Raw genomic sequence first — 27452 nt, 5'->3', positions numbered from 1 at the left:
TCCTACCTGTATATTGTTTTATTAGATTTAAGTTGAAAGTAGACTAGTCAAAATACTAAAAATTTTCTCTTGTAAAATTTCACACCATTTATTAAGAGTAAGCAATTTGTTTGATTTGGGTTTTTTTTTTTTTTTTTTTATTGGTCAAACGATCGATTTGTTGGATTAGATGTTAGAGTAGGAATCTGACAGAGTTCGAACCCACTGTGGTGTAAGAACACCCCTTTTTGGGTTTGTTGTATATAGTGTGAAAAAGTGGACAATTACAAAGGATATTCCCAATGAATGATGGTATCCGGATAAAGTTTGTGACAAGTGCAAGGAACCTTGGACAAAAGCCGAATTATTGGAAAATATCAAAAGCGAGTTTGGTTACTTGCGCGAGTACGCTTTCCACTTCCCATCATAGGAATCAAAGTCAAGCGATTAACCAATCAAAAACGCGTGACGCACACAAAACGACAAAACAAATCAACCATAAAAGGAGCAGCCCTCCCGTTCAAACATTTCAAATGCCCTCACTTCCCTTCTACTTCTGCAACCCTAGAACCTAATATTTGTCCTGTTTATTTATTTATTTAATTTTATTTTTTTTCTGAGGGAGCTCTGAAAATGGAGGCCAAACAAAGCTCTCAGCTTCCTCCTGGTTTTAGGTTCCACCCAACTGATGAGGAACTCATCATGTTTTACCTCAAATACCAAGCCACCTCACGGCCCTGCCCTGCGTCCATCATCCCAGAAGTTGATATTTACAAGTTTGATCCGTGGGAATTGCCTGGTTAGTATCGTAAATTCGTAATTAAGACGTCCAAAGCCAAGAAGGACATACATGCACGCTCGGGATGTCACAATGATAGTATCCGATCCCAATCACGCTCCCCACCATGCGAGAAAGTCGTGATTGGCTTGAGATACTGCTATAGTGGCAACCCGTGCGCTAAGCAAGGTCCTCTCGGCAAAAGTAGGCTTTCAAAGAAGTGTTGCCTACCGTAATTTTGTATTGGTTACAAATTGGGATTGTTTATGATGTGCAGAGAAGGCAGAGTTTGGAGAAAACGAATGGTACTTCTTTACCCCTAGGGACAGGAAGTACCCGAACGGGATACGCCCGAATCGGGCAACCGTGTCGGGTTACTGGAAAGCCACGGGAACAGACAAGGCGATTTACAGCGAGTCCAAGTACGTGGGGGTGAAGAAAGCCCTTGTGTTTTACCAGGGCAGACCGCCGAAGGGGGTCAAATCCGATTGGATTATGCACGAATATCGCTTAGGCGACACTCGAAACCAACGGGCCAACAAGCAACTCGGGTCCATGAGGGTAAGCCACTTTGCCCATTCGTGACATTACATTTCTTTCAGGCATTTTATCAAACAGTTGGCTGCAATCTGACAATTGCTATGTATTTGTTGGATTTTAGCTGGATGATTGGGTCCTCTGCAGGATCTACAAAAAGCGGCAACTGGGCAAAGCTTATTTGGATCAAAAAGTGGAAGAAGATGAAAAAACTGAGATGACAACACCAGAAACAGCGAAAGTCAATGAGGAACAAACGATGTTGAAATTTCCACGGACTTGTTCGATAACTAGTTTACTGGACATGGACTACATGGGCCCGATGTCTCAACTTTTGAGTGACAATAATTCTGGATACGATTTCCAGAGCAGCTTGGCCGGCGCAGGAGCTGGCCACGCGCAAATGTTTCAGTTCGGTGAAATGCCTAATTACCAAACCACGACGGACTCCGGGAAATTCCAGGCGATGGCTCAGACTAGCGTTTTGAACCACCAACCGTGGTTTGGACCGTAATTAACAATTGAATTTGGGGTGTTTTAGATAGGAAATTAAGGTGGTAAAAAGGATGTTGTAAATTGGTGGGTTGTGGGAGGGGTTGAATATTTGAAACAAATTATGAAGTGGATTTGAGTTGTTTAATTTGAAATTTTACAAAGAAGATGATTTGGGTAATTTTTATATTTACCCGTATTCTAAAAGTAGCACCATTTATTTACATCTTAAGTAATAAGTATAAATAAGATATAAATTCAAAGCTGTTAAAGACGATTGTTTTTAGAAATGATATTTAGTCACATAAAACTAATTACATTGTAATCGTTATACATGATTCTTGTCATACATTTGTACGACGCATCTCGATTACAAAGTGTGTCATCGATATTATCCACATTTTGTATAAAATTATCTTCATGACTAAAAGACAATGAAAACATCCAATTATTTTAGGTACAAAATCCAGTTATATCATGTTGTCAATATTACCAAGGGGTGTGCTATCCCCTTGATAATTTCTATCCGTTGATATTCTTCAATTCATCTGATCCGACAGCCGAAAATTAAAAAGGCGTGTGAGAAGTAAAATATGGTGTGTGGATATCACCCCCTATTACCAATCGATCCATAATCCAATTTTATATTCAAGGGCTGATGTTTAATTTTGATTGCGGTATTTGTTTAAAACTAGAGGAATGTTTTTTTTTTTTTTCAAGTATTTTTTTATTTATATTTGAGATAAAACTAATTACATTGTCGTTAGTAATCGTTATACATGATTCTTGTCATACATTTGTACGACGCATCTCAATTACAAAGTGTGTCATCGATATTATCCACATTTTGTCTAAAATTATCTTCATGACTAAAAGACAATGAAAACATCCAATTATTTTAGGTACAAAATCCAGTTATATCATGTTGTCAATATTACCAAGGGGTGTGCTATCCCCTTGATAATTTATATCCATTAATATTCTTCAATTCATTTGATCCGACGGCTAAAAATTAAAAAGGTGTGTGAAAAGTAAAATATGATGTGTGAATATCACCTCCTATTACCAATCGGTCCATAATCCAATTTTATATTCAATGACTGATGTTTAATTTTGATTGCCGTATTTGTTTAAAACTAGAGGAATGTTTCTTTTTTTGAAGTATTTTTTTATTTATATAATGACACATAACGTATAAGTTCATGTCCCGTACACTAAAAAATCTCACATGACAGTGGATAAGATTTGTCAAATAAACCGGGTAGAATTGTAACTAGAGGTGGCGCATATTATGAACTACGTTTGTCGCGCGTGCATGGGTTGAAAATGAAATGTTGATGGGGCTGCTGATGACGTTTCAGGTCCCTATTTTGGATATTGTCTTTGTGTTTGCGATGCTCGCCGCCTTTTTGTGGAGGAATCGATGATTCGGATATTTGAAACATTTAAGAGACAGATATTTGAGATATTTAAAACGTTAAAGAGAGAGATATTTGAGATATTTAAAACGTTCAAGAGAAAGATATTTGGGATGTTTAAAAATTTGGGATATTTAAAACGTTCAAGAGAGAGATATTTAAGATATTTGAAACGTTCAAGAGAAAGATATTTGGGATGTTCAAAAATTTGAGATATTTAAAACGTTAAGAGAGAGATATTTGAGATATTTGAAACGTTCAAGAGAGAGATATTTAGGATGTTTAAAAATTTAGTGCTCCAAATTTTTAAGTCTGTGATCCTAGAGTCTTGACTCTTTGTTATAAGAAAAATTTATTCATAAGAATCATAACTGAACGCCACTATAGCAATACACCAACCCAATCAAGCATGGTATCACGAGGTACATGTACCATGGGGTGTAGATTTTACATGAAACACTACTTGATCGGTTTGAAAAACCGTCACAATAATGTATAAGTTAATAGTAAATTTCTCCTATCTCATCTCAACCTCAAGTCATGAATTTTATCAAGTTTTAATAATAATCAAATTAAAAATTATGTTGGAAAGAATTAGGGTAAGAACGCAAAAGAGGTGAAACTCTTTCGTTTATCTTCATCAACATGAAAGCATGTAAAGATTGTTTGTTAACAAAGCCATAGCTAATTTCTCACTAATCCCCAAGTCCCAACCACTTAACTAGCTAATTAGCTAATTAATTAACCTTTTAACTACTTCATCTTTGCCATTACAAAATCAACATTGCCTCCTATGTGAGGCAGTTAATTAATAACTTCCTCCTTGTTCCCTTTATTTTTCATCCTCTGATCAAATGGAAGATCAAGAAAGTAACATTTTGTTAGCTTTTTCTTCCCAAGATGGTGTTTTCATGGTGGTCTGCATGGTTTTGTCATGGATAATCATCCACAGATGGAGCCAGAGGCACAAAAAGGGCCCCAAAACATGGCCTATCGTTGAGAGCGGCGATCGAACAGTGCACGAACTACGACAGGATGCATGATTGGCTCGTCAAGTACCTCTCGGAGTCAAACTCCGTCGTCGTCCCAATGCCATTCACAACTTACACTTACATTGCAGATCCTGCAAATGTCGGACATGTCCTCAAGACCAACTTTGCAAACTACCCAAAGGTGATTTTTTTTCTCCGGCGGTGTTACTAAGCGCGTTAATTTGGTGCTTGTTTTTGTTTAATTTTGCGTTGATCTTTGGCGTGTTTTGTTAATTGAAGGGTGAAGTGTACCGTTCGTACATGGAGGTCCTGCTCGGAGATGGGATCTTCAATGCGGACGGAAGCTTTGGAGGAAACAGAGAAAGACTGCGAGCTTTGAGTTTGCATCGAAGAATTTGAGGGAGTTCAGCACTGTGGTCTTCAGAGATTATAGCCTCAAGCTCCATTCGATTCTGAGCAACTACTCTCTCATGGGCCATATACATGGTAATGACTCATCCCCATGTAGCTGATAAGCTCTATTCCGAGATGAAAACTTTTGAAGAAGATCAAGCAAGAGAAGAGAAGGTTTCGCTGATCCCTTATGACACAGAGGACCTCGACTCATTCAATCAAAGCGTTGCACAATTTGCAGGACTTCTGAGTTACGACTCGCTGGGAAAACTGTATTATTTGCATGCCGTTATTACAGAGACGCTTCGTCTGTACCCTGCAGTCCCTCAGGTATGCATCGTACTGAATTGAAACGTTTATGTCGATGTTGTTGCTCTAACTCTAAGTAATCTATATGGCGGCAGGATCCTAGAGGCATCTTGGAGGATGATGTTCTACCAGATGGAACCAAAGTCAAAGCAGGAGGTATGGTGACTTATGTTCCCTACTCAACGGGAAGAATGGAGTACGATTGGGGACCTGATGCTGCCTCGTTTAAGCCTGAGAGATGGCTCGAGGAGGGTTTCTTCCAAAATGCATCGCCGTTCAAGTTCACCGCATTTCAGGTTAGATAACTGAGCAATCTTAACCGTATACATCCACAAAATTTCAAGGTCATTAACACAGAAGTTCGATTACCTCGGATTTACAGGCAGGACCAAGAATATGCCTAGGAAAGGACTCTGCTTACCTCCAAATGAAGATGGCACTGGCCATTCTGTGCAGATTTTACACATTCACTTTGGTCCCCGGGCATCCAGTTCAGTACCGGATGATGACAATTCTGTCAATGGCGCACGGCTTGAAGCTTACTGTAGCCAGGCGCTAATCATCTGTGTCAAAGATAATTAAAAGCAGATTAAGTGTCTTCTAATATATATCAAACCTTTTTAAACAGGCCAGAGCGAAAGGGGAGAACTTAGTTTTATTTGGATACACATAAATTTGCATGTCCTTCTCAAAAGTTCATGTGCTATATTCTCAAAAGCTCATGTGCTATATTTATTTCAAGGCTTCCAAGTCACATGTTTCCAATATACACCAGATAAAAGCTTTGGTATTACTTTTAAGCACACCCAGATATTACAGTAAAAGTAAATCCAGTTACAGATTAGGAGATCAGTTTCTTCTTCTCCTCTTGCCATTCACTGATTTCAGCATCAATCTTTGCTTGAACAATTGCTTGAAACCCGGGGTACGGTTCGTACCCGAAGAAGATCTGTAGAGCCTGAGGCAGCAAGAGAACACACAAATTATGATTGCACACACAAATTATGATTGCCAAATCAGGAAATTACCTCATAAGATAAAAATCCATCAAAAAATTACCTCTAACAGAACAAAGAAGGGAGCCATGATAAAGGCTTGTGCAAGATTGTCCAACAAAGCTGGTGCCCTTTTCTGCAGATTACATCACGTTTCAAGAGTATAAATACAACAAGAAAGATATGAAGTCACAAATATGATTAGGTAAAAAAAAAAGATTTAACACCTCATAGACTCCATGGCCGATAAATTGTCCAGTCCAACAGACTATCTGAGCCACCAGAACAACCTGAAAAAAAAAGTTTACTGAGGTCAAATTTACAGCTAAAACGTAAAGAAGCAATCAATTTACTGAATTTTAAACAAAAATCTTAAAAAAAATATATATATATATATATATCTATAATTTGACATAATAAACGAAACCCAGAACAAATTTCTTAATAAAAAGTTAAAAACTAAGAATAACTGCAGAAATTACTCAACTTTAAATAAAAAACTTCAAAAAAGTATCGAATTCCATAAAATAATCAAAACCCAGAATTTTTTCACAAAAATAAATAGCAACTCCAGACGTACCTTCCAAGAGATGGAAAATCCGAGTACGGTTCCAAGGAAACAGCTACCAACCCAGCAAATTACGCAGAGCAGAGCACCCAAGGAGCCTGCTTTTGCGTCCAAACAGATGTAAAACACCGAATAGATTATAGTCAACAGCAGGCCTATGTTGAAAGGCAGAGCGACGTCGTTCCCAAACACAGAAACCCCGAAACTGAGCAGCGAGGGCGTGAAGTAAAGGATGAGCAGAGCGGTGAAGAGGATAGGCCAGACGAAGAGCATATGAATCGCTATGTTGACCGGGTTGCTGTGGTAAGCTCCGTAGAAAGCAAAGTGCTTTTCGAGATCAAACAGTCCGGTCTTCCCCATTTGAGAATTTTCCGAGAAAATTAGGATCCTCTGTTGCGATTTTTCTCGAGAAAATTTTTATGGGTGAAGGGTGGTGGCGATTTATTTGGCTCCCTGAGAAGAAAAAGTAAGCTGCTTTTTTTGTACGCAACCGACCAACAACTGAAGGCTCACCGCCAATTTAATAAATTGGCTTCTGGTGCTTTGTTCACGAAGAAACCTTGAATTTGTCATACACTTGGTCGCTAGAGGGCTCCATTTTCCAGTCAAAACACACGGAAAAGCCAAAATAATTTCAAGGTTTTGGGGGTTTTTTGTTCACCGGGTGTGTTTGTTTGACCGGATTAGGAGGGACTAGACTAGACTAGACTAATTGCTAGTGTAGTCTCAGGTTTGGTTTGCACAAGGATTAGGTTTAATGAGATTACATCGGACATGCTTCGACTAAGTCCTTCGTTAGAAGGGCTTAGCGAGACCCACCAATCAGCAAGGGACTGCTAAGACCGTTCGCGTCCCTTCCTCCTCACGTCCTCGTCCAGCTGTCCTCCTTGCGTCTTTGTCCTGATTTGCTCGACTAACCTCGCCGGACCACCCTATCGACGGCGACAATCGTCAACGAGATGTACAAATTCTTGGGTCTGCGCTTCTTTGGGTTTAGTTTGAGCTACATAAAAGATGAGAACAATGACAATAGGCACCAGGCTGAGTCTGAGCTCTCCACCGCCGACGGCATGGCCATTCACGTCGACTAGAGGAGGGGATGGGGGTGGGTCATCGAATAAGAGAGGTTTGGAGGAGGAGACGATGGTGGGGTCGAAGGAACAGGGACGAATTTGGTTGACTGAGATCCGCAATTGAAAATGGAGGCTCGCGGCTGGAGGTTTAATTCGCAGATGGAGCCTCAATGATGCAGATAGAGGCCTAATTTGCTTACCCTTCATGGGAAATATATTGCCAATGCATGGCTTTTGAGAAATTGAGGCTGTAAATCTTTGGTTTTTAATAGAGAACATGAATTTTTGGGGTAGATTATGAGTTAATTTGCCAATTCTTCCTCTGGGTAATATGCAATTTAGAATTTGATTGTAGGTTAGTTGAAATTGACGTTGGTTGAAATTGATTGAAATTTTGGTAGAATGTGGGAACTGGAAATTTTAGTTGAAATTGAAGTTGGTAGAATTTGGGAATTGGAAATTTTGGTTGAAATTTTGATGTTGTTGAAATTGAAGTTGAAGCAAATAACATGGATATTTTTTTATATATCACTGGTTGTTTTTCCTTTTGTTTTTTTTGTAATTATTATGTTTCTTAGTCCGATACTGCATCAAACACTTTACTGAGTTAGTACAGCTTAGTTTAGTCTAAGCCAGTCCAGCTTAGTCCTTGAAGCTAGTCTAGTCCGAAATAGTCCGGTGCAACAAACGTACCCCAAAAGTATACAGAGAATTGGGCTTTTTGCAACATGTTCGGGCTTTGATATTGTCAGCTTAAATTGACCCAACAGTTACATCGATGCTGCTTTGTGTTACGGATTATGCCGTCTACTCGTAGTATAATAGTAATGTGAATAAATAACTCAACATAGTAGTGTGACTATTACACTTGGATGTTTTGAAATTTGATTTTAGCTCTCATTTTCTATCAATACACCTCCCGGTGAGTTTAGAGATTGAATGGATCAAAAGAGAATCAAGAAATAAAAAAAAGAAGAGAATGCATAATTAAAAAACAAGAGTGTAAAAGTCACTACCTAAACTTTTCTTCTAATTTTGGCCGATTACTATAAAGTTCTAAAATATGACTGATCGTGTCACCTCAATACTTCAACCAACACACAAATACATCTCACCATCCTTTGCATTACGGCCCGACCCCTTCCAAATTTTTGGTCGCGTGTTTTAACCAAACAACCACGTGGTCCGACCACCGGACCAAAGAATTTCTCCTCTTTCACTAATAAAACAGAGAAGAGATGAGTGTGGTCGTAGAGAATGAGAGAGTGAAAATCACCATACAAAGATTTCTCCAAACCTTTTTTTATTAAATAAATTTGGCAAGATAATAAAGGCCACGTGGCGGCAAGCAGGTAAGGTCCATGTCGGATTGACGGGCAACACGGTCAGCCACAAAAATCTGCCCAAGGAATCCACAATGACAACAATCCTCATCAGCCCATCACCACCATACACATTCATGAAAAATTCGAACTTGTTCATATTTTCCCCAAAGCCATGACCAGCTTCACTAACACCACCACAACCTTCCTCCAATCCCACATCGTCGCCAAACCCCAAAACTTCCGTCACAAAATCTCACTCCCGGTAATCAGAGCCTCATTTCCAGGAGAAGACGATCAAGAAAATAACGCCGCGAGTCGAAGAAAAATCGTGACAACATTCTTGGCCACTACATTGGCACTTGGGGGACATCAACACGGGGTTGCCACCCCGCTCGGGCTAGCTGAAAATTGGGGTGTTCGTTCGTTTATAAGGGAACGTTTTTTCGAGCCCGGACTTTCGCCCGAAGATGCCGTCGCTAGGATAAGGCAAACAGCTGAAGGGCTACATAGCATGAGGGACATGTTGGAGGCCATGGCATGGAGGTACGTCATATTTTACATCCGTCTGAAGTCGGCCTATCTATCCCAAGATTTGAAAAATGCCGTGACTTTGGTGCCAGAAGGTCGCCGGAACGAGTATGCTAAGACGGCCAATGAATTGGTGGATAACATGGCAGAGGTATGTTTCTCCTCAAGTAATGTTACGCATATATAGTACAAATTATCATGCATTAATTGGCGTTCAATTTGATGTGTATTACAATTTACTTATGTTTTTGTCGCACTTGCAGCTTGACTATTATGTTCGAACGCCAAAAGTGTATGAATCGTACTTATACTATGAGAAGACATTGAAATCGTTGGATGATTTGGTTGCGCTGTTGGCCTAGTTTTAAGATGGTTGGACTGTTTTTGTTTGAAATTGGATTCAACCAAATATGTTTGGGTATATACAGAACTAGAAGTGTATTGTGAACTAAGAATTATTGCAATTTTTGTAGATTTGTTATTAGATTTGTAAAACGTTGCACTTTGCCATGAGGCAAATGCAACATATTGCAAATCATTCGTATACACACTTCAACTTTAATATGGGCGCGAAGCATAGTAACGGGAAAGAACATGACACCACTTCGACCATCATTCCTCATCATCCACCATCATGACTTAACCCAACTATCAATCTCTCAAAAGAACTTAGTCAAACGTATCTTTCAGATGATCGTCGAGGAACCAATGAGACCTTGATGCACTGTGTTGCGTTGGAGATTAATTCGGCTCAAGGCGAGTTGCGGAGTTATGACTCAATGGTGGCTTGGTACATGATCTATCTCTTCTGGCTCCAACCTCACTAAGAATGGTGAGCCTAAGAGTACCACAAGTAATTTCACTGGTCTTCTGTTTTAATTGTATATATACATATTCTCATCAAAGCATTCTTCTCTTCATCATGTTATTGAACTTTAAGAATTTCACTACGATCATGCCGAGTTTTAAATCGAATAAGAAGCGCAGAGCTGCAGTTAGCTTGATCAGTACTAGACTACTAGTACTAGTATTAGTACTGGGCATTGGCTAGTCTTCCGGAAGCCCTATTCTTTCCGATTCTGAATAAGTTATTCCCATGCTCCTGATCCTGAAAACTGACCTCCCAAGCAAGCACCAAAGAGCGCTATACAGCATTTCCGAAGGAAGAATCAACGACGATATTCAGTTCCATGTGCCTTTTAGGACTACGAGGTGTTATGGCTGTGGATATGTTTAGTTGGCCAAAGTAGATCATACAAAGGAAGGTCCGTTAATAGCACACAGGGACCTTTCAGAAGACCAAGTGATTCCATTCATCTCCCTCTCTTGAAGGCCTGGATAGACGATTGGGATTTGAAAGGCTGCAATGATCATAACGTCGGTAAGGTTTTCTTGTCCGCCGATCCCGTTCTGTTTCCAAATTCTATAATCTTGCAACGCAGCAGGTGGCGCAAGGTACTTCCCATGCTCTTGATCCCCAACCCCCACCACGACGACCACTGTGGACTTAGACTAATATTATACAGCACTTATGAAGGAAGAATCCACAACAATATTAAGTTACAAGTGCCCTTGACAAAGTGGTGTTGTGGCAGTGGCTCTAGCCACGGTTGGCAGCTAGCTACAATTGAAGATCAAACGGAAAGGTCTGCTTATAGCACTCGGGAACCCTTTCAACAAACATCGCCGCTCGTTCTTCTCCCTCCCATAATAGAAGTATCCCTGGACATAACACACCCTACCATGACCATCACACCCATAAGATTATCTTATCAGCTGATCCCTGAATGAATCCGGATAATTATGCGGTTGTAGCACTTTTCGCAGGTTGGCTTTCTTCAAAGCAGGTCAGAGGTTTTGGACTTACTTCAATCTATCACATAACATATTTGTTGACGTTATATTTTGTAAAAGCCAACTCTAAGCTACTAACTGGTTTAGAAGTGTTTGGTCACTGGATGTTGATAGCAGTAAATTGACCATTCACTGCCGCCTGAACTGAAGCTACTCACACCTGAAAACGACTTCCCAGAAAGTTGTCATTATGCATATCTTATGGAATCAGTTAAGGGTGACTGACCTATTGCACGTCCTAAGATTTTATGCGTGGGTAAAAGATGCCTCTATGTCGATGAGGTTGCAGTGCAAACTATGGGATTCGAGGTTTACAAGTGCGTGTTTGATGGTGAAGACGGATCTCTTGTGAACCGGATTTAGGTAAAAAGCGTGGGAGATGAACCATGTGATATGGCTATTTACAATTTAGAGGACGGAACCATCACACAACATTACTCTCTGAACACAAGCTCTCAAACAGCCTTGGTTGTGCCACATTTTGATGGACTATGTTTGCTTCGGATCAAAGGATGATCTGGTCGCACTATTGGCCTAGTAGTACGTGGGGTGACATAATTAACCAAATATGTTTGGTTGTGTATGATTGATTAATCTGCAATTTTAGGAGATCTGTTTGTGCTTAGATTCATTGCAGTGAGTGTTGGTTTTATTTAGTGCAAAAGAAAATTGTAATTAGATATTGCAAATATGGTTTACAGTTTAATTAAATTTACACAAGGTACGTAACACACTTGCAAATTCATATTTGTATTCCCACAAATAGATGGCATTCATCGCCAACAGTTGCTTGCAGCACATCAGCGTCGAGAAATTGCCACAGATGACATGATGATTAGCAGTAGAAGTACAGTTATGGCGATGAAGGAGCCAATGAGAGACCCGGAAATGCGCCCACAGAAGCTGTTGAACTGCTGACAGAATGCGAACCAGTTGGTGCCGGGGTTCCCGTAGTGCGCCAGGTACACTATGGCTGTAGCTGCTGAAGCTCCGGCAGTTACAAGCCCCATCATCACCTTCACAACATTTGTATTTACTTATTAACCAAAGTAGCATTTACCATTTGACAAAGGCTATACGTTTGAGTGAATAAAAAGCCAAGGTAAGCTTAAATATTAGTTAGAGAAAGTGATTTCCGCACATCTATTTTCAGTGAAAAAAAGAGAAAAGGTGAGTGCGGAAATAACTTTCTGTTAGTTATCAATGAATTCGACGTCTTTTACCGTGTCTGAGATGATCAAGATGATCCTACTGTTTACTGCTGCAGTCCAGATGATATGGACAATAGATACAGGAAGGGAAAGCACAAGGTAGACGCATACGATCGAATTGGTCATCACAAAGAACCTGTATGTGACATGAATCACAAAGTTTGAGCAATTCTCTTTGGAAAAAAAGAAAATAGTACCTTCAATTATTTTCGCAATAACAAAATATCCTTACGTTAACGTGGGAAGATCCTTGTACCGAGCCCTGAAGCGAACAAACCGTGTGGCGAAGGGAAGTGTTTCCCTGCTGGTTCCCATAGCTATGGCACTAGCCAATGTTCCGATCACTGCAACGACGCGCAGAGTGAAGTCTAGAACAGCGAGTACTCTGCTCGACTTGATTTTCGGGATCGGTTTCGAGGCTTCAGTAACCTTAACAACTGGTCCTCCTCCTGCCTTCATATTTTTTTCTCAGCTATATTCTTTGAAGCTGAGCTCTACAGTGGGTGGTTCTGCTCTGGAGAAACGGGGGAAGGCATGCTTATATATGCTAATGTGCATGTCGGAGTGCAACCTATGTTTGTCTAAGCATGCCATGTGTAAACCTCTGATAGGCTACAATGTATGTTATTTTATTTTTACCTGCTGCACTTGCTGTGTATATATTATTCTGAACCATGAGGATCATTTCTCCAACTCCAACAATGAACAGATAATACTATGAAATCTTGGGACATAGGTTTCTAGAGATTCTGGTGACATGTCCAGGTACTAGGAAAATGGCCAATGAGCTAAGATCATAAGTCATCTGGAAATGCTGTGGAGAATGTTGTCACTGTTCTAGTGGGTTTGGTGCTTAGGTTTCTAGACTTAGGTTCCATGCAAACATGTATTTTTCTTTTTCTTTTTGGTGACAAAGCGGTATTTTAAACTATTCTAACTTGTCAGGAGGGTGATTCCAACTTAGATGTAAGGGAACGGTCACATTGCCTTAATTAACTGGCCTAACTTGGATCTATCGTGTGAGAAACAAGTCTAGTCCTAGGTCCAAATCCACCAAACCGAAAATGCTCTAACAAATACAAAGCACGTCAGCTAGTTAGCTTATTTAATCAAAGTATGGTACTAATTAAATAATTACAACCCTGATCGCACGAGGATTAGCGAAACAGATCGAGAAAACTTACTTAAGCCATGGCATGTTGGATCAATCTTGGCCTCTTCCCTCGCCGTTTCGTTTGTCATCGTAGAGATCTAACATGCAAACATGAAATAGACATGTAGCCACAGACAACTTGCCGGTTATCTCTGCTCGAAACACACCTACCTCTTCCTAATTGCCACCAATCCACGCTTTTAGAGCTAACGATCGTAGCAAAACAAATCCTAACCTATGCTTTGGACTAATTTTCTTGCATCGTAATAAGTTATAATGATTTAGAGTGTTCGGATACCACCTATGCGTTTTGAATTTGAAACTCTCATATTCCTTAAATTTTTGTAATAGTTTCAAATCCTATCCTCCCTAGTAAAAAAATTTAAAAAAAAAAAAAAAGAAAAAAAGAAGAAGAGAAGTTATACCGGAGAAGTTGGTTGATGCCGGCAAGTCATCCTTGGCTGCAGCACGTATTATTATCTCATTTTTGCATGCAAGAACTTAGATGAATATTCAATACTTGCACTCTTATGTGGGGATGGTTGGAAGAAGGGGGGGAAGGAGCAAATGACAACGTCTGTTGTGCTTGCTAGCTCACATCATGAACTAGAAATTTGTTCACTTAATTATACACGTGTGCGTATTTATATGGGACAGATTTGTGGTATCATTTTTTTCACACAACTTTTAACACATATTTTTGTGGATCCTACTTCATAATGCATTTTAATGATCCGAACTATTTGATCCTTCCCTTGAAGATTATGTCTACCTAAACTCATCCAAATCTAAAACCACATGATCGTTAGATTAAGGGTTTAGAGTGTTTTTGTAGAACCGTATTCATCTATTTTTTTCACTGCAAATGAATGTCTTAATAGTTTTGATTTTGTCTAATTTTTTTGCAAATATGATATATGAATGATGTTCTAAAAGATAGACGGTTCAAATCGTTAAAATACATTACAAAATGAGCTCTACAAAAATGCATATCAAAAGTTGTGTAAAACAAATAGTATCGCGAATCTGACCCCTATATATGCATGTTGATGTCAAGTCAAATAATACAAAGAAATAATTACGATTCTCATTAAACAATATAATACTCTAAACTGCTCTAATTGATATTGCATTGTAAATTTGGAATATATCCACAACTAGGGATAGATTAAGGCCACGAGCTTTTTTTGTTAAAGCAATTCCTGTTGTTGTTGCCGGAATTGATCATTGCAATGGAATAAAAATCTTTTTGCACATGATGGGTATCTCTAGAATGATGAAAATAGTTATGGGCGTGACATGACAATTATAATCCCTTTTTCTTTTTCAACTTTACTTCTTTGATGGAGCAGAAATTAATACCACCAGGTACATCATCATCCAATTTCAACCCCTTTTTTCGACGTGGACTACAACACAACATGTTTTCTCTTATTTTGAAAGACGTTACAATAAGAGAATATATGTTGCACTATAAATGATCCATGTCATTGAGGAAGAATATACAACTATGAGATGTTTTCATATACTGTGTTTTACCATCTCTTTTGGGGGTGTTCGTGCAAATAATACCGAGATCACGATTAATTAAGATCTTCTCATGCTAATCGCCTAGTACATTGTCACACATGTCCACATAAATGTGCGAGAACATTTTCAACAACCTAGCGAAATGAGATTTTTTTGCTACATTAGTAAAAAAATGCAAAAAAAAATCGAGCTCCAAACTTCAACCTAAATTTGACTGATTATCTTAATTTTGTAAACAGTAATTAGCTAAATTTACCTAAGAGGAGAGAGAAAGTTAAATTTTTGCTAAACATAATTGCATTGCTTGTGGCCTTAAAATAATATTAAAATATTATATATGGGTTTGAGGCCGAGCTGTATGAAAATAAAGGCCCAAGAGATGTAAAACTGAACCCGGTCCAATTAAAAACAAAGGCCTCAATTCTCACAGCCCAAAAGTTCTCACTCTTACGCGCTCTGCGCGTAGCGTAATCTCTAGGCTTGCTTCTTCTTCTTCTTCTTCTTCTTCTTCAGATATCCTCTGCTTCTGCAATCGGATCCGATCTTTGATCAGGTAAGCTTCCAACCCCTTCACTTCTGCTATTTCCCAGTTCAGAAATCTCGATATTTACCAATCAAAGCTGTTAACTTTCTTCTGCAAATCAAGCAACTTAGCTGCCCAGTAGCAAACTCACTGATATCTCGAATCTGGGTTCTTCCAAAAGTCCATGATCCAATTGGTTTTTACTCTGATTGTTTATGATTACCCCCAGAAGGAACCGTATTTACAAGTTTTTCTAGTTGTTCCTAAATGAAATATTTTCATTTTTTTAGCTGTTTTTGTTGGTGCCTCTGTTCGTGCGGAAAGATTTGCTTTAAATTGTTTTGCTGCAAAGATTTGACTTTCTTCGTTACCATAGTTCTATGTCATCTTCAAGATGCTGCTTATCCGAGCTATTTCGGGTTAAGGTTGAATCGGGAAGTTGAACTTCAATCCCCTAGTAGCTGGAGTTTGATCTTCGATGTTGGATTGTGGACTAGGAGTTGGGAGGGCATGATGAAAGGCTGCATCTTCCGTGATGCGCCGGGCTCTGGGAGTGTAGTTTAATGGAATTAGTGCATTTACTTCAATGTGCTTTCATGGCATCAAACATTTATCAACATAGTCATAGTGATATTTCTTTGTAGGGGTGTATCGCTGGATGGTTTTACAGACATTTATATGCATGTCAATGATTTGATGATGGATAGAGTTGAACTAACGAATAGCCTGATCTTATTATAAGCAATTGTTGTACGAGATTTAAAAAAACGGAAGGAACCGGTTTGCTTATTTGGAACGCCCAACGAAATGACTACATTTGTATACATCTGGTTTTGATTGAGTAAACGAGTCTTTTGTTCTTGCAGTTGTCGCCAGCACCCTGAGCAAAATATGTCTGGTACAAACATGGAGGAGGTTAAGGACCAAGAGGTTGCTGATAGCACTCCTATGGATCTAGGTGATGGTGACAATGCCGGGGTAGACCCAAAAGCTTCAAATGAAAATCATGGAAATCCCATGCCTTCAGCCCAGCAGGAGGTGCAACTCTGCACTACAATTTAGTTCCAAAAATTTTGACATGTCCTACATGTTGACCTGTTGTCTATTAGTACAGATTTTTTCCAACATTGAATTCTCTTTTTGCTTCAAACTTTCCCTTAGCCTTAAACATTCGGTTGTCATATGGAGTTATGCAATAGGATCATTGTCTGTGATTGTGTCTTCTGCAGGAAGCAGCAATTAAGAAAAAGTATGGAGGCATACTGCCAAGGAAGACTCCCCTAATATCCAAGGTAGTTGTTTGTCTCGCATCTCTCTTTTCCCCTATCACACCGCTTTCCGCTGTTGCGATTCTAGTTTTCTCTTTATCATGATAAGTCACAAGTTGGAAATTTTCTGTCAGGACCATGAGCGTGCTTATTTTGATTCTGCTGATTGGGCACTTGGAAAGGTATTTGTGTGGATTTTCTTAGACTTGTTGTTGCTATAACTATGAAGTTTGAATGCCTGATATCTTTGACTATCTATGGTTTTTTAACAGCAAGGTGCAAAGCCGAAAGGGCCGCTTGAAGCACTCCGCCCAAAGCTACAGGTATGCTTGATGATATCTTTACGTTTTTCTTGCCTCAAGCTGGCCTAGAAGTTGTTAGGGGTTGAAAGATCCGCCGTCACTTTAAAAAAACTACACTTGTTTTCTCATATGCTGATTCTCGTATTTGATCTTTCTTGTTGTTATCAGCCCACACCGCACCAGCAAGGGCGTTCAAGGCGCTCAGCTTATTCTTCTGGAGGCGAAGGTGATGGTATGTGTAATCAATCGCCAATAAACTTGTCATGTTATAAACCTCTTCAGCTGCTCAGCACCTGAACTCCTTTTTCTTTTCGATATCGCAGATGGCGGAAATATGAACATTTCATCGGAGGACCAACTAGATGGTGGCAGCGGTGACAACACTGGCGATGAGGATCAGACCCGCCACCACGAGTAGCTGCTGCCTCCCACATCTTCGCAAATTAGAAGCCGAGGATTTGGTCGTTAGTAAAATACCAGAGCGAATAAGATATACGATCCGAATTTTCGTACTGGTTTTGTAACATGTATAACATGAATCATGTACACACTCTTGAACACATGACGTTCATTTGTTTAAAATTGCAATTTTTTTGTTTGGTCAAACTATAGGTTAGATGTTAAATTAGGGAATCGGCGAGATTTGAACTACAAGGGCAAACACTTATCTTCAAGACATGTAATAATAAGATCAAACAACATTGGTTATACGGAAAAAGATCATCTCTGAATTAATTTTCGTTAAATACTATTTATATTTAATTTTAAATTTTAAATTTAAAATAATTACCGGAGGATCGGAGAGGATTCTTTTCCTGGTTATAATGCCGTTGGCCAAGAAATCGTCAGTCAAACTTCCATTTGTGCATATTTCGAGAAATAGTGTCTCTTTTTTCGTTCTTATCGCACTGAGCTGACGGCTGAAGAAAATGATCCATTGCGCCATTTCCTCCATGTCGACCATTGCGCCACGTGGCCTAATCACGTCGCGTTCCAATCCTTCTCCGATCCGAGTCAACTCGGATTCTTCAGCTGACGGGTCACTGGCGCCGGCTTCGCTCTGCCTGAGCAGCGGATTATGTTCGTGCGGAAGACGGCGCTTCATCGAAGCAGCAGTGGCGACGCCATCGTTATTCCCAATTCGCCCTTCCACCGCCTCCGCGGCTTCCAAATTGACTTCTGAAGATTATACGGTACGTGCGTACGACCCCGTCTTCTGATTCTTGCTCTGCAATTTTGAAGGGTATTTTCGTCTGATGAGTACGTTGATGAGTGCATAGGCCATGTTAGAAGAAGTTCACCCTCCAAGACCGGGCTGGTACGAGGAGCTTTATGCATCCATTTTGAATACCGCCATGAAATCTTATGAAGCCGAGGTTAGTGATTATAATTTAATTATAACGTAAACTAATGAAAACACTTTGAAGCTTTGAGTTTTAACTATAAGGACAAAATAAATGCTAAATTAAATAGTACAAGGATTAATTTTTAGTGTAAAAATATGGTTTTTCGTTAAAGTAAACAGTACCGGAGCTTTTCGTTAAAATTTCCTTAATTATAATTTAAATTAGTAGATTAGTTTTGATTTCAATTTGGACTAATGACCTGTTTGGGATTTTGCTTCTTGACGGGGAGCATTTCTATCCTGGGTTAACTAAAAATGTTCTTGAGTCACATAAGCGCTTTCTGGAGAAGCATATGCTCTTGGAGAAATACTTCAACTTTTCAGTTAGCACCTGGATTTTTAGTAAAAAATCAATGTGCTTTTATTAACACCTCTAGCGGAAGCAATTTTGAGCAAAAATGCTTTCTACAAAAGCACTTCCAAACTAGTCTAAGTTTGAGATTAGTGTATGGTGTTTTAACTGCGATATGGTTTTGTGGGTAGATTGCAGGTTACAAGACAGAGCTCTTTGCTGAATTGAAAGGAAAAGCTGAGCAAGTGTTGGAAATTGGTATTGGGACTGGTCCTAATCTGAGATACTATGCTGCTGATAGCGGTGTTCGGGTTTTTGGCGTGGATCCGATTATGAAGATGGAAAAATATGCTCGGGCTGCTGCTGTGGCTGCCGGTCTGCCCCTTTCGAATTTCGAGTTCATACATGCTGTATGTAGATAACTTTAAACTTCTCTTATGGCAGTGCAGAAAAAAACTGAAACTGGTTATCAGTAAAACTTATATTTTCCAATGCATAATTTCTTATTAAGATGATCACCGACTGAACGAACCTAGTAAGATGCAAGTTTTCCTTTGAGCTACTTTGTTCACCCGTGGCTGAATTTTATTTTTCAAGTTTTTGTTTTCGTTTGCAATTATGTTTGCTTTTTGTTTGTGATTCATACTCGGGAAATGCTAATCTTAACCAGGTTGGGGAGGCTATTCCATTAGAGGATGCTTCTGTTGATGCAGTTGTTGGAACTCTTGTGTTGTGTTCTGTTAAAGATGTCGACAACACTCTGAAAGGTAATTTAGCTTACGAGGGGCAGAATTTCCTTTTCGTAAACTTGTAGCACTAAGTAATTGCTATCTAGTGGTTACTACTTGTGATTGTGGATGCCTTTACATTCTAAGTTGATCGTTTGGGAAGCATCCGTTTTATTTCTTTAGTTTTCGGAAAAACTGCTCCTTCTAGCTGTCAAATGATGATGTGAAATGCGCATTCATTTTTCACCCAAAGAAACTTCTGCAGACCGTGTTAATCTAAAATCCAAACTTTAAACGAGTTCATTTGTCCTGTGTCCTTCAGAGATAAAGAGAGTTCTAAGACCGGGCGGACTTTACCTGTTCGTGGAGCATGTGGCTGCAAAAGGTAGTGCGAGCTGCAAATCTCAGTTAATTGATGACATTTAATGCAAGAGTATTGTGGCTTATCATTTTGTTTGCAACTGTTATGGTGCTGCTGCAGATGGTACAATCCTCAGATTCATACAGAGCGTTCTTGATCCTCTGCAACAAATCCTAGCCGACGGGTGTCATCTCACCCGGGAAACAGGAAGGAATATATCCGACTCCGGGTTCGCGGCCGTTAATCTACACACGACCACCTTGTCCACTGCCTCATTCGTAAACCCTCAAGTGTATGGAATAGCTCGTAAGTGACAACGCAAGGCATTACTCCGTTGCGCAATATTATTGGTCTCAACACGTGACGGGAGAGATGAAAAAAGAGGGCGCGTGCATGAACCTCCGATTATCATTCGGCTTGTGGGCCTCTGGGTGTTTGCTTCTGGCTGAAGGGATGTTGAACTAATAATTGTATAATTCCTTATGAATTAGCAATTAGTGTTATCTGTTTGTTACACCTATAAGCAATAATTATGTGTGATTATCAACTTACATAAAAAGGGGTCCCATAAATAATGGTCAATTATTCCAAGCTCAGAGTTGCAGGTGCCGATTATGAGCTAGTTTGGAAGCGCTTTTAAAATGATTAAAAGAGTTTTGGGGGAAAATGTTTTTGAAACCAATGCTTAGTAAAAATGTAAGTGAATTTTGAAAACACTTGACGTGCTTCTTACAATGAACACATACTTCTTGCAGGAAGCACTTCAAGTGGTTTTGGAACTCAAAAATATTTCTTCTAAAAGCATTTTCAATCATTTTAAAATCACTTCTAAACAAGGCATATAATTATCTTATGGCGGACAGATCCATTTGATATCCAAAAAATGTTGAAGGAGAAAGTTGGTGTGAATTCGAAAAGGAAGTGTGAAGTCGGATTGAAATGTTAGCTAGATAAGACGTTTTATAGCGGTCGAAAATTGAGTTTGATTCTAATTAATAGGAATAAACTCTTACAGTGCACCGAAAAACTGGAGAATACGGAAATGATTGCAAAATAAATAAATAGATAAATCATTTTTAAACCTACTCCAATAAAACAAATTCTAAATAATATTATCTTGAATATCTTAATGCGCTTTTATGTGTATTAGGTTGGCCCCATAAAAAAGAATATGTGACAACACTTATATTTGGTTGGCCCCATAATATATGTGTATTATGGAAATTGCTTTTAAACAATCAATTTCGTTCGTTTTGATTAAATATGTTTTTAAAATGATTAGAAATATTTTTAGTAAAATTAGTTAAATTTTTTTTTTTGAAATAAACATCAAATACGTGTTTCTTATCAAAAACACTTAAAGTACTTTTTTAAAACTCACTTTATTTTTCATTAAACATAACTTAAAAAACAGTTTTACAAAAAACGATTTCGGTTCACTCTAAAAACACTGTTTTTTTACCAAAAATTATACAAAGGTAATAATCAATTAAGTTACAATAAACAAGGAATTGAATGGGGGTTATAGAAAATTATACAAAAAAGGGAGGATCTTAATGCAAAAAGGTCCCCTGAACATGCTCTTTCTTTTTCTCCCTGATATTTAGGGTTTCCATTTCTTTCTCAGTCCACAACCAGTGTCGTCTAGGTCGCAGCTCAGACTGAGTCAGAGAGTTTCTTCTCGCGCTTCGTCACTGTCGTCTGACTGTAAGCTCCTTTCTCTCTCTATTTCTCGATTTACATTTCAGGGTTTTAAAAATACCCAATTGTTTGTGTCCAATTTATGCTTCCAATTTCTAGGGGTTTTCACTAATTTCAGCTCCCAAATTTGATTTCTGTGTGTGTGTTTTTTTGTCTGCACTGTAAATTTTTGGTCTTTTTAATTATCTTACTGAGGTTGTTGAGTAATGCGTTCTATGAGGTTTAACCAGATGCCTCGTCTTCTATTGATGAAAATATTAGAAATTTACTTACTGCAAGACTTGAAATTTGGGTTAAGTTGGGTCTTTATAAAAAAAACCCTTTTGATATTGGTGGTGAAAGTCACTGGATTTGTTGAATGTATATAATTTTTTGATTCTTCGTAGTTGTTGGTAGTTAGGTATGCATTTCATTTTTTGTTTTGTTTTGTTTTGTTTTGTTTTGTATATAAGCTGAGAATTGCTAGTGGTGATGGATTAGTTTGTTGTTGAGTATTTCTATTCTGGTGTTGTACTTTGTTGAACGCTTTAAGCAAATTGCGTACTTGGTGTATGAACACAGCCTTGTCTGAATTTGTTATCTTAACTTTGTTCGTAGGTTTGCCACCGTGACTGTTGAAGAAATTTGAAAATTTTCTACTTTGTTGAAGAAGTTTAGGGGTGTAAGCAGTGTACTTATGTTATGTCTGGTTAATGTGGAAGAAACTCTGATCCTATTTATATGTGAGTTTGCCCGTTTTACCCAAGTTCGTAAGGGTATACAAAACCCTTGAGTACAGCATTATTAATGTCAGATGTTGCTAGTACATCGTAGTATGATGTGTTGTACCATGAGCCTTTGATAAGTGACACTTTGCATAGATGAGCATAACTTGTTTCTGCGATGGTGAATTCATGTAATTAATGTAAATTAGTGAGATGAACTTCAGGAAGGTTAATAGCAGACAGAATCAATCTCCCTGTGTCTTCTAAAAAATAGCTAAAACGGGGTCGCTGTGTTGTGTGGCCGCAAGGCCACATGAATCACATACGCCCAGTAGGGACTGGTCAATGGGTCCAGAAGAGCCATGCTGGAGAACTAATACGAGCTTCTCACCACCCCCATCAAGATGGGATTTCCGTTTCCAACCTGAAGAATTACAGTACGGTTTTCATGATGGTAATCAGCAATATGGGTCTTCTACTTCATCAAACAGTAAAGGAAGTAGGGGCTGGGTGAGAGGCAACAATCTCTATAATCATCACTACTCGGTGTCTGATGGTGCTGGGCTGTTTTTAAGTAGTCCATCAGACCTTTCTCAAGGTCCTCAACGGACACCTCCAGCAATACAGGAAATCAGTGTAGATGATTATGAAACTGCAAAAAAGAGAGGTAACAATTGACAATGAATCTTTATTCTGTTTTATCTGTGCAAAGTGCAAACACCCACATGATGATGTCTGCGATGAATTACTACTTCTTGGCTTTAAATCAGGTGACAGAAAGTGCAGATGAAATTATGTCTGGTAACCTCAATGATTAAGATATTTTTCGGATTCCATATATTTTTCTGGTTCATTTAGTTGGATTGACTGAGCCATAGTACCATTTTATGTCTTTTAATGATCTTACAGTGTACCAATGAATTTTTGCAAACGATCTTGCATGATTGTTGTTTATGTTATTGAGCTACATACACACACACACACATCTGCATATGCTACTGCACAATTTGAGTGTATGTAACAGTCTCGGAAAAAGATTATTACACATATAGTTCCCGTTAACATCTGTGTGCGTGTGTGCACTCGTGTTTGTGTGTACTGTGATGGTGTCACAAAAAGCTAAGCCATCTGAATTAGGTGATCTGATATATGGTTCTTACTAACTATCCTATGTACATGTCCCATTTGGTTATTATAGAGCATGCGCTGAACACTTCAATAATGATAACTAGTGTCATGCTTGACTACCTATACTTAACAACTTAAGATGGATCTCTTTCTTCTCTGTCATAGAATTTTTGGAGCTTACTGTATCTGATCTGGAATCCATTGGTTTCAAGATCATTAGTAAACTTGGATGTGGACCTTTGTTGTGCCCTTTAGATTCCCAAGTTCCACATTGCAGATGATCACAAGTTCAATTGACATTTCATACTTTTGAGATTCTCGATAGAATATTGTCGGGGATTCTCAAAGTTTCCATTTTGAAGGATTTGGTTTGGTTGCATCATTTGAAGTGTTTCCCTGATTGAGTTCTTACCGTTTCCGTTGATTCTAACAAACCATGCTTAAACAGTTACCATGATTGATCATTAATCAGATCCTTTCAGCTTTGTAAAAATAGAGAACTCAAAATTTGTACTTATTAAGGACATTCATTCTCAAGATTGTCATCATTGGCCACCATTCATGTTGTGATTCATTTGTGTTAACTTCACCTCACTCCTGTTTACTTGCTAGGTCCAGCTTTGGGGCATACATCCATTAGACCTACCATGGAGGTATTGTATAAAATTTTAACTTTGCTAGTTCATTGAATTAAGGAAATTTGTTTTAGCGTTTCCTTTCATGGTATCTTTGCAGGGAACCTCAGAAATTCAAGAAATGGGGGGTTCCATCTCGTCCCGTTCAGACAGTAGCGAGTCTGAACCCACGGTGAAGCCGTACCTATCTTCCCATCATACATATCCAAGTCGGCGTTCGTTCATGTCCAAACCTATTCATCCCTTGTCCTTTCCTGCCCAAACAGCCCCCAGAGAGGCTTCTGATCTCACAGTTACTGGGTTTCTGGAGTATGATTCTGCCACTCCTCAAAGAGATGGCCACCGCTGGAGTAGTGCCAGTAGCAGCATTGATTTTGCAGATGTTTCTGAGTCATTTGAGGCAGAGATATCTGGTCGACCTTGTAATAATGTCAATGCGTCTGATGGTTTTAGATGTGGCTTGTGTGAAAGGTTTCTTTCACAGAGATCGCCTTGGAGTTCTCGTCGGATAGTGAGAAGTGGAGATATGCCAGTTACCGGGGTTCTTTCTTGCTCTCATGTTTTCCATGCAGAGTGCTTGGAGCAAACAACACCCAAGACACGAAAAAGCGACCCTCCCTGTCCCCTATGTGCTAGACTTGACGAAGAAAATCTCCAAGAGCAGCAAGGCTTCTCAAGATTGTGGGCTGGTTTTCCAAGGCATAGACCAATTAGTGATGATGGACCATCCAGGCCTTGGGGATGTGCACAGGTGGGAGATTGCGTTGAAGGGGCTTTGCATGCTCCCCCGCGCAATAGTATGCTGATGCTTAACAGGAGTCGCATAAAAAAAAATCTTTCTTTGAAAGGTAATTTGGGCAAAGAGTTTCCAGGTAAGCTAAGAAAAAGTGGATCTCACTCTTTACAGCATTTGAGTGGAATGTCAGTTGATCAGGGAATGGTTGGAAGCTCAAAATCGAAGATGACAGCAGGCCCGAGTTTTAAAACCTGAAGAAAATACATCACATAGCTAACTGGAATCCGAATTTTTTCCCAATTGGCGATCGCTGAAGTCTGCTAATTGGTTGGAAGTCTCAGTAGATCATTATTTATCAGCCATGATTGGAAAACTTATCACCTTCATTGTATAGGTTCGATCTTGCGCAGATTGTGGGTTGAAACCCATTTTAGTAGACAACTGCAATGTTTAACATTGTTATCGTTCCTCTGTATTTTGGTTGTGAATGATTCTTCTTCCCCTTATGGAAATGAATATCTTGTTTTGTCTAAAGACTTGAGTCCTGTGTCGCACATTCTCTTTCGACATGTCCTTCACAATAATATTGCCCAGGTAGCTCACTCAACGAAATCTACATGGACCTCTTTTTCTTTTTTTTTTCTTTGAACAAACGATATTATCTCACTAAGGGGGAGGGGATGGGTTAAGTCTTATAATGGGCTAACAGTAATGTGATTCAAATTCGTCTTTGATCAGAATCGAACCTAAGATCTCTCTCTTACAAGTGAAGAGAAATATCACTTGATCGTAGTACATGGACCTGCTTTGCTTTACACTTGATTTCTCATTCTTCTCAAGAGGTCCATCTGATAAATAATGGGCAGTAAGCAGTAACCACACAAGGAAAAAATAAATTTGAAGAAAATATCTTCATGTACTGGTTGAAATTTGAAAATTGAAATCACAAGCATCCTTTTACGAGTACTGGTTTTCAAAGACTTTTACTTTAATTGTAGAAAATATTGTTAGTCGGCCTGATTAAGAGTCTTGTCGATCATGTAAACAAGCATTGTTACATTGTCTATACTTCCACTGACACTCATATGGACACAATTTTGACATTCATTTCTGAAAGTGTCGATAACATCAATATATAGACGATGTGTCGATTTTAAATAAACAAACTACATGGTCAAGCAACATGAACCAATATTCTCTTATTATGCACAACATCTTCTACACAAAAAAGTTGAAAGTACTTGGTTCATATTTGACAAGATTTTTATTCACTTGGCATGGAGTAGACATATTAGCTGCTGTCACTCACTCACATCACATGGTGCTATCCTATATACAAATCCATCTTTTTTTTATTTTCTTGGTAATATTCGAATTATGTAATTTAATAGAGTACAAACGGAAATGTTGTTTCTTTCTGACCGAAAAATCTCGAATTCGAGTTGCAGAAACAACTTTTTGGCAAAGTAAGTAAAGCTTCGTTCCATAAACGTTTCTCTTCCAACTCTCACAAAACAAAGAGCCTTTTTGACTTGAGTTTGCCTTTTTTTAGCAGAGTAGAAACAAGAACAAAGATAATGGGAAAAAGAAAAAGAAATTGGATTTAAGTTGTGCGGGGACTGCAAGTCTGCAACGTAACATATTAACATGCACATATTAAAACATACAGTTTCACTGTCAAATATGGTCCTCTACATATCTTGAAATTTGCATGCATATATCGAAAGGATCTAACATGCTGCTGCAAAAACTTTATCATATCCTTATTGAAAATAACCATTTTCTGGACCAGGCTTCTGTTCAGGGGTCAGATTTCTTGGCCACCTCCACCACATAAATTATTTTGTAAAGATAGTAAATTATAATTTTACCCAAGCGGGAACAATTTTCCCTAGCCATTGATTTTTTTACCATTGGGGTAGTGGAATATTTTCTGCGCGGCCCGAGGGTTTTCATTATTGGAGGACCACGATGGGGGGACCATGATCTTCTTCTTCTTCTTCTTCCCCACAATCATGTGCTGAGTCGGGTTTGCCCCAGACAAATGCATGCAGAATATGCCACCATGCCCAGATGTTTTGTTCTTTTTCCTTCTTCCTTCTCTTGGAACCATATCAGCTGTCACTATTTCCGCAACTGGGCCATGTTTGGATCATCACAAATGGAACTTTCACCCACCAGCCTATTGTAGCCATGTTATGGTCCTTTTCCTTGTTCATCTTTTTTGGTCAGTTGTTTATCTTTAACTTGTTTATCAATTTACCTCAATCAGATAACAAGCCCTATTTACTCCTACAAAGATTTTAGATAGTATTGCGATTGTGACTAGATTATAGGCCCATAGGCTAAGTATTTAGGTTTATAATATGTTGTTCTAAATTACTCTAATTTATAAGATGGATAATTCGAACTTGAGCGCATTAACAAGCTGACCTAACCACTTAATATTTTTATTTTACAATACGATATTTTAAGTTACTCTAATTTACAATGTCAGTGATTTAAATTTTAGTGAAGGGGATAAAATACTACCT

The 27452-nt window shown here is 38.8% G+C and overlaps 7 protein-coding genes and 1 pseudogene across 7 annotated transcripts; 6 read left to right on the top strand and 2 right to left on the bottom strand.

Moving 5' to 3' along the window:
• The first annotated feature begins 502 nt into the window (after positions 1 to 502).
• LOC125477511 (NAC domain-containing protein 1-like) lies at positions 503 to 1993 on the top strand. Its single transcript, XM_048584659.1, has 3 exons — positions 503 to 778; positions 1035 to 1318; positions 1419 to 1993. The coding sequence occupies exons 1-3, from the start codon at positions 613 to 615 to the stop codon at positions 1806 to 1808; spliced, it is 840 nt and encodes a 279-aa protein (XP_048440616.1). The 5' UTR covers positions 503 to 612; the 3' UTR covers positions 1809 to 1993.
• Positions 1994 to 3704: 1711 nt separating this feature from the next.
• On the top strand, positions 3705 to 5525 carry LOC125477837 (annotated as a pseudogene).
• Positions 5526 to 5535: 10 nt separating this feature from the next.
• LOC125477836 (2-hydroxy-palmitic acid dioxygenase mpo1-like) lies at positions 5536 to 7088 on the bottom strand. Its single transcript, XM_048585333.1, has 4 exons — positions 6474 to 7088; positions 6121 to 6183; positions 5958 to 6029; positions 5536 to 5856 (listed from the first exon to the last, which is right to left on the bottom strand). Exons 1-4 carry the CDS (start codon positions 6819 to 6821, stop codon positions 5740 to 5742), a joined length of 600 nt encoding a protein of 199 aa, XP_048441290.1. The 5' UTR covers positions 6822 to 7088; the 3' UTR covers positions 5536 to 5739.
• A 1887-nt stretch (positions 7089 to 8975) lies between these two features.
• LOC125477540 (photosynthetic NDH subunit of lumenal location 2, chloroplastic-like) lies at positions 8976 to 9868 on the top strand. Its single transcript, XM_048584718.1, has 2 exons — positions 8976 to 9538; positions 9651 to 9868. Exons 1-2 carry the CDS (start codon positions 9032 to 9034, stop codon positions 9747 to 9749), a joined length of 606 nt encoding a protein of 201 aa, XP_048440675.1. The 5' UTR covers positions 8976 to 9031; the 3' UTR covers positions 9750 to 9868.
• A 225-nt stretch (positions 9869 to 10093) lies between these two features.
• LOC125477541 (casparian strip membrane protein 1-like) lies at positions 10094 to 14187 on the bottom strand. Its single transcript, XM_048584719.1, has 3 exons — positions 12685 to 14187; positions 12465 to 12588; positions 10094 to 12257 (listed from the first exon to the last, which is right to left on the bottom strand). The coding sequence occupies exons 1-3, from the start codon at positions 12909 to 12911 to the stop codon at positions 12042 to 12044; spliced, it is 567 nt and encodes a 188-aa protein (XP_048440676.1). The 5' UTR covers positions 12912 to 14187; the 3' UTR covers positions 10094 to 12041.
• A 1329-nt stretch (positions 14188 to 15516) lies between these two features.
• On the top strand, positions 15517 to 17834 carry LOC125477723. The gene is made up of 7 exons (XM_048585134.1): positions 15517 to 15688; positions 16525 to 16696; positions 16888 to 16950; positions 17061 to 17108; positions 17199 to 17249; positions 17397 to 17460; positions 17552 to 17834. Exons 2-7 carry the CDS (start codon positions 16550 to 16552, stop codon positions 17644 to 17646), a joined length of 468 nt encoding a protein of 155 aa, XP_048441091.1. The 5' UTR covers positions 15517 to 15688; positions 16525 to 16549; the 3' UTR covers positions 17647 to 17834.
• A 228-nt stretch (positions 17835 to 18062) lies between these two features.
• Positions 18063 to 20605, top strand: LOC103950947 (putative methyltransferase-like protein 7A). Its single transcript, XM_048585133.1, has 6 exons — positions 18063 to 18421; positions 18509 to 18604; positions 19117 to 19335; positions 19596 to 19692; positions 19976 to 20038; positions 20135 to 20605. The coding sequence occupies exons 1-6, from the start codon at positions 18158 to 18160 to the stop codon at positions 20326 to 20328; spliced, it is 933 nt and encodes a 310-aa protein (XP_048441090.1). The 5' UTR covers positions 18063 to 18157; the 3' UTR covers positions 20329 to 20605.
• A 960-nt stretch (positions 20606 to 21565) lies between these two features.
• Positions 21566 to 25452, top strand: LOC125477642. The gene is made up of 4 exons (XM_048585003.1): positions 21566 to 21721; positions 22313 to 23086; positions 24160 to 24200; positions 24283 to 25452. The coding sequence occupies exons 2-4, from the start codon at positions 22765 to 22767 to the stop codon at positions 25171 to 25173; spliced, it is 1254 nt and encodes a 417-aa protein (XP_048440960.1). The 5' UTR covers positions 21566 to 21721; positions 22313 to 22764; the 3' UTR covers positions 25174 to 25452.
• Positions 25453 to 27452: the final 2000 nt, after the last annotated feature.

Source organism: the organism of the source record quoted next, unplaced genomic scaffold, assembly GCF_019419815.1.
Source record: "Pyrus x bretschneideri cultivar Hongxiangsu unplaced genomic scaffold, Pyrus_bretschneideri_v1 Contig22, whole genome shotgun sequence".
In the NCBI taxonomy this organism is placed as follows: domain Eukaryota; kingdom Viridiplantae; phylum Streptophyta; class Magnoliopsida; order Rosales; family Rosaceae; genus Pyrus; species Pyrus x bretschneideri.
Note: the sequence above shows the minus strand (reverse complement) of the source record. Positions and strands in the feature narration are given on the sequence as shown.